The 6,289-nt window shown below is 35.6% G+C and overlaps 1 protein-coding gene across 3 annotated transcripts; it reads right to left on the bottom strand.

Annotated features, from left to right (window-relative positions):
• Window positions 1-907: 907 nt before the first annotated feature.
• LOC107404218 (protein bfr2) lies at window positions 908-5,383 on the bottom strand. Of its 3 annotated transcripts, none has more exons than XR_007238361.2 (9): window positions 4,519-5,186; window positions 4,252-4,312; window positions 3,523-3,749; window positions 3,039-3,240; window positions 2,513-2,644; window positions 2,095-2,195; window positions 1,886-2,001; window positions 1,537-1,736; window positions 908-1,236 (listed from the first exon to the last, which is right to left on the bottom strand). XR_007238361.2 is itself a non-coding variant. In XM_048465279.2 (9 exons), exons 2-9 carry the CDS (start codon window positions 4,945-4,947, stop codon window positions 1,170-1,172), a joined length of 1,335 nt encoding a protein of 444 aa, XP_048321236.2. In that variant the 5' UTR covers window positions 4,948-5,136; window positions 5,226-5,383; the 3' UTR covers window positions 908-1,169. The 3 variants fall into 3 exon arrangements, 1 of the variants encoding a protein (XP_048321236.2); XR_007238362.2 differs by having other exon boundaries at window positions 1,537-1,733; XM_048465279.2 differs by lacking the exon at window positions 1,537-1,736 and adding an exon at window positions 5,226-5,383 and having other exon boundaries at window positions 4,519-5,136.
• Between the last annotated feature and the right edge of the window lie 906 nt (window positions 5,384-6,289).

The following is a 6,289-nucleotide window of genomic DNA, read 5'->3' as shown; positions in this document are numbered from 1 at the left end:
GATCAAAGCCAAAGTGGAAAAATGATTGGCGGTAAGATTTACTTGGCCGAAGATGAGATTGAGAGTCCGCAGACTGTCTCTGACACTTCTGTTGCCTTGTTGATAAGGTAACTAGTACAACTACTGAAGGCATTGTAGGGCTGGTGCAGATATTATATGTTCCCCTAATCGGAATAAAGACAACATTTTGTACTGTCTCTCTGGGCTGTGCCCAAAACCCACCTCCATTTCATTTGCCATCTACTGTTCTACCGATTACAAACTCCCTCTTTCTTGTATGATAAATAACGACCCGTCGTCGAAGCTTCTCAATCTTCATTTTCTGTTTTCTTTAACAGATGGTATGTCGTGATGTGGTCTTCAAAGTCCTATGGCCGGACGGCCCAAGCAATTTCGCTGTTATCTTCGTCCAACTCTGTGATTTTAGAAAGAATGAAACAATTCTCTACCTATAAAAGAAAGAATGAAATAGTTACTTTGTATTTCCAGGAGTCTGGCTCTAGAAACCCTTTTAATTCTGCGCACAAATATTTGTTTTAAGCACCAATATGCTAGCACTAGCTGTGCAAAAATCAGGTCTCGTTTTTATTTATTTTATAACCCAGCCCATGCGCTAGCTGCTTTTTTACTTCTTTGGGCTTTCAACCCCAAGAGCACATCGAGTACGAGATTGCGGAAGCAGGTCTGCCACTAATTCGTACTACAGTATCTAAAATAAATAAAACTATATATATATATATATATGTATATATAAAAAATATTTCTTCACCTTTTCCTCTCTCATATATCACCTTTCCCTTTAATATAATGTGCATGCCGCGTTTACTGTTCTCTTCGTCTACTATATGAATGTGCAATTCTTCAGCAACAGGTGACTACTGTGAATGTGCAATTCTTCAGTAACAGGTGACCACCGCAATAAAATGCAGTATAATTTTAAATGGAAGTGAATTGAACAACAATTGGATTAGTAATCAATATCAGCTATGATGCGAGACAAACTTTCTCCCTTACCCATTTACATAATGCATGATAACGAAATTACAAACCTACAGCATCATCTCTAACTTAAGTGGGGAAAATTCAATACCCGGGAAGTGGCCACTTTATCCATTTCAGATATCAAAACTGTATACTTATTATCCTCTTATTAGGATTACAAAATATGGCTAAGATCTTCTCTCCAACTTCCTTTCACTAGATCTTTTCTCTTCTGCTTCTCTTCGTCTTTGTTGCCTGTCAAAGAAAGAATTAGAGGATTACTATTAGACAACTATTCTACTCCATACAGTAAGTCCAACCTCCTAGATTTCCATTGGTAACAATAATTCAGCTTTATCATTGACTACAACTATTACAGAAAATTGGACCCCGGCCATTCATTCTCATGTCTTGATTATTTCCGAATTCTATTCATACTCTATAGAAAAAATTAAGAAGGTAAAAATTCTCCAGCTAACATAACAGAAAACCTGTAATCACATATATGAACCCATAAATAGGATAAAAAAGAACTAAAAACATAATCTAGTTTACCTTTCCTACCATGGGCCTGAAACTTGCAAACAAGCTTCAGGTAGTTTGATATATGAACTAAAATGGCCAAGTTGTGAATCGTAAGCACTGGGAGGCTTTACAAGTAATGTTAAGTACAGAATTCTCCTCAGTATTGTATCATAATACCTCAGGGAGATTAGCCTTATTCAGTGAGTCTCCATATTTCTGTTAATTTCCTTCTTAAACACAAAACCAGCAATGCAATCCGAAACTCAGGAAGACATATGACATATTCAGTATCAATATAACTAGTCAAACATGTGAATTGAAATAAACATCATAGAAAGATGAGCAATACTACATGTCAAAAGCCATAAGTAGAACTTACACAAAAGCCATATATCCTGCACCAGCGTTAGCAGCAGATAACAGAGTTGCATGAGCTCCGGCAGATAAAGAATCCTGCACTATAGAGGGAAGAGCATTTCTTCTATCACCATCAACCTGAACAACATAAACCAATACAAAAGGAAACTTTATTGATTATATCTTACACCACAGGAAAGATATCTGTACTACATCCATAAGATAATATACCTTATCCCACTTAGACTTCTTATTCTGCCTACTATCCCTGGCAACAGAATCAGCACTTGGTGGTAAAGAATGCAGAGCACTAGCAGCCATTGCCGAAACACCTAGAAAATTACTTGACATAAGAATGTAACAGAATAAAATTTAAGAAAATAATATACATACATACATACATACATACATACATATATATATATATATATATATATATATATATACATATACATTACATATATATACATATACATATACATATATATATATATATATATATGGAAAATCCATCTTCTCCCATTAGATCAGGAATAAGGAGTTACAGTCGAGCCTTGGCTCAAGTGACAAATTTTTAGAATTGGGATTGGGTAGGTTTTAAAAACAAAAAAGTATAAACAGAATTTAAACATTTTCTTGCTTTTCTAACCTGGAATAGGCACATTAATTTTGGGTGCAGTGGCAACTATTCCAGCTTGGGACCCTCCTGAAATAAAATCAACTTTTTGATTCTTTTTCCTTTCTTGTTCCTTCCTATCCATCTCACGCCTCATATCAGCCTCTGCTTTGTAAAACATTGAAATGTAAGCATTGAAGAGGAGTTCAATTCAAGCCAATATTATATGAATATAAATTAGTCAGATAATTTATGAAATCAACATCCATCAAACAAAGAAATTGATGAGATCAGAAGATTCAAAAACATAATGTGCATGGGAGGTTTTTCATTTTTTCTTTTTAATCTATCTAAGCATCCTATGATCGTCTTGGGTAGACTAAAAGATGAATTAAAAAATAGAAGCAACCATCAAGAAAGCAGAAGGGTTTTGTAGAACCACTTTTTGAATCTTCTGTCCACATCAAATACTGACATAATCTAAATTTGACTGGCCATATTAAATTCAACAAACAGAGAACAACTAAGATGGAACTCAAATAAATGAATTAACAATGACCTATTTCTTCGTAATAGTCGCTTTTGTCATATCCGTGAGGGTCGAATACATCTTTTCTGAAGCAAGATCCTATTTGATCAATATCTTGATACCTCACGGCATGCAACAGGAAGTCAGGGTTCCTATAGTCCTTTCTATTGCGTACTTCTGCATTGAAGCTTTTGCCAGCTTTCTTATAATCAAGAAACTTATTAATTTTCCTCTGCAAAAACATTAATATATATATATATATATACACATATATCAGTATCAAGATGAGACCTATACACAACACTCAAAAGTCAAAAGTAACACTTATAAAACTTACAAACTTATGACACAGGAACAGATATACAACTGACCCACAAAACAATAAAAATAAAAAAATAAAAAGCCTTCAAAACAACAGTTATAACGAAATCAACAAAGACCAAACCCCTCCCCCTTTTCACTTAACCCTGTAACTTTAATTTTTAAACCAGACGAGCATTTGCAAAGTACGTACCTGAAGCTCCTCTGAGCATTTGGCTTTTGGTGGTGGTGGAAGAAACTTATCTAGTGGATCAACATCTTTTTGTTCTTCTAATAGAGCCCCAGTAGCATCTCCACCCTCTGAATCATGCACATCATTGTTCACTGTATCAGATTGTGATGGATCAAACAATTGAGTGTCTTGACTGCTAGAAGTTAGAACCTGAACTGTTCCAGGAGGTGTTTTATCATGAAAATCACCTGAAGCCAACAATTTCACAAATGTTGGTAACAGAAAGTAGGGCCAAGATCAAAAGTAGAGAGATTATTCAACAAATTGTAAAATGAAAAGAACCTCTCCACCTTCTTAAATCATGATCATCAAAAAGAAAATTGCTTATTGCATATTTTTCCAATTCAATTTAATACACACACCTTAAGTCACCATTAGAAACAGAAGACATCAAACAAATAGATTAATGAAACTCAACGGGATGTCGGGATCCTTGACAACTATATGCAAAGCAGAATGCAGCTGCTATCCAGAAATAGCAAGCATTTTTATAGACCAGAGACCAAGTCTCATCAATTATTCACATAAAACTACCAAAACATACTTCTTCAAGATAATCAGATTTTACTTCAAAACTTCTGCTGTAGAAATTTCAAAGATTATCTACCGGATAGGAACAAAGACATCTGGGCAAACATAAATAAGAACTAATTCAAATACATATGCAGAATGAAAAAGCATAATTCCTACCATTAGCTGATTGAAGATGCACACCAACCCTGACACGACCACTTCCTTCTATTTCCCCCTCCTGCAATCAAATTAGCAACAAACCAAAATCCATTAAATCATGCAAAAAAATTTTCATATTGCAAATCAAATGCAACCTAATCAATCAATTTCTACAACATTGTTCATGTTTCTTAAAAAACTAACGGTTAATGTTCATAAGAAACCATTATAAAAGATAATAACGATAATAGTAGTAGCACGAAATAAGCAGAAACGTAAAAACACCTCGGGCTCGGGAGACATTGCAGCTTCATCATGACCATAATCCACAATTCCTCTTCTGCTTCTCAAACTATCCAAAGAAGCAGCAGATTGTTGCTGCGGCAGTCGTGGTGAAGGCGGAGACTTAGAAGAAACCTGCGGCTGTTGCGGCGTGGAAGGCCCGAAGCCCTTATCCGGTGACAAATTCCCATCTTCAACGACTGGCGGCGTGCTATCATCGTTACCAGAATCACCAGAAACCATTCTATCCGCATCTACCATTGAAGCATCCTCCGCGCTTCTTGGGTCCACGTAATCGTCGTTCTCCCCCTGTTCTCGCTGCCCTTCCTCTTCTCCGCCTTCCTCCAAATCCTCCATTTCATCGTCTTCCTCCTCGTCGTTGTACATGGACAGCAAAGCGATTCCCTCGGACTGCTTCTTCCTCGATGCCATGGGAGCTAGGGTTTTTGGGTTCTGGATCCAAAAAGAAACCAGGGCTAAGTTGAAGATGACTGAAATTAACGTTTTGAAAGAGGCTTTTCACTGATTTAATGGCTAAGTTGAGGTGGGAAAAAGCTTGTTGAAGCTCGGAATTGGAGGTTCTCGAAAGAATTGCACCAATTTACCAGTTTAGCGCAGTAGCTGGGAAGGAGGGAAGGAAACGATTACAAAGCAGAAGGTAAAAATAAAAAAAAAAGAACAGAAATTTTTTTTTCAAAAAAAAAAAATACCAGATTAAAAGTGATGGACGTGACTGGGGGTGTTCTGGGCTGAATTTGGGCTCGTTTAAAATCCTTCAATTTACGCCCACATTTTTCGTCCTTTGGGCGCCGCTTCAACTGATGGGGCAGTCCATATTTTAGTTCTTCGGCCTATATTTTAAGCTTTTTTTCTATATCTTACCCAGGAAAAAAAAAAAAAAAACATATATATATATATATATATATATATTCTTGTTGTTGTTTGTTGTAGGAAAAGATGTTCCTAAGTTCTCTTCTGTAATATCAGCAGCTAGATGCATGATTAAAAATATATTTTTATTTTTTGCTTTGGCTTGTAATTACTTACTTAAGAGGAACATTCTCTTTGTTCTCGATCTTCAATCTTAAGAATTTTTTTTTCCCTTCAAGATTTTATAGAATATATATATATACATACAGTGGCATTGCACTTATTTTCTTGCTAGTAAACAGCTTCCAAAAGGATTCATCATAAATGGAGATGCTCCATGCATGACTAAATCGTAAAAATGCAAACCAGTGGGTGAATAAATGCAAACCAAGCACATGCTGACACATAGTTCATGAATAATAACATTCACAAGCCATGACGTATATGGCTAAGCACCAAAATCCCAACAATATTCATCCAAAACCAAAACTTTAAAAAAGGGAAAGTATACAAAGCAAAAGTTCAATCATCTCTCCCTGAAATACCAATTATGAAAAACAAAAGTGTTTCTCTCTTTCTCTTCAAGCATGCATCTCTGTCTAACTTTCCAGTATTAATAACACTTTAAAAAATGAAAATCAAAATATTTGTGAAGCATTTATCGATTTGTGGGTTTTCACAGAATGAGTATTGCAAATATGCCAAGGTTATGAAGAACAAATCTGATGAACTTGGGAATCGGGACCACATAAACAGCTAGCTTTCGATGTTCTTTTTCAGTCCAATATTGCTATGCACAGTCTCCAAAATCTATGCTGAAAATAAAAAAAGGATAAAAAAGTAGGAAACTTCTTGTCTTGAGTATAAGTTACAACTGTCCAGGAAAACAAAGGGGTTACCAACA

The sequence above is a fragment of the Ziziphus jujuba genome, chromosome 1 (assembly GCF_031755915.1).
Source record: "Ziziphus jujuba cultivar Dongzao chromosome 1, ASM3175591v1".
NCBI classification, from domain to species: domain Eukaryota; kingdom Viridiplantae; phylum Streptophyta; class Magnoliopsida; order Rosales; family Rhamnaceae; genus Ziziphus; species Ziziphus jujuba.
Note: the sequence above shows the minus strand (reverse complement) of the source record. Positions and strands in the feature narration are given on the sequence as shown.

Excerpts from the sequence above, each read along its gene's own strand:
- LOC107404218 (XM_048465279.2), bottom strand. The coding sequence starts at position 4,947 with ATGGCATCGAGGAAGAAGCAGTCCGAGGGAATCGCTTTGCTGTCCATG. Across the intron at positions 2,002-2,094 it reads AGAAGTCTAAGTGGGATAAG|GTTGATGGTGATAGAAGAAA; the intron begins GTATATTATCTT and ends TATGTTGTTCAG. Across the intron at positions 1,237-1,885 it reads GCAGGATATATGGCTTTTGT|GCAACAAAGACGAAGAGAAG; the intron begins GTAAGTTCTACT and ends TTTCTTTGACAG.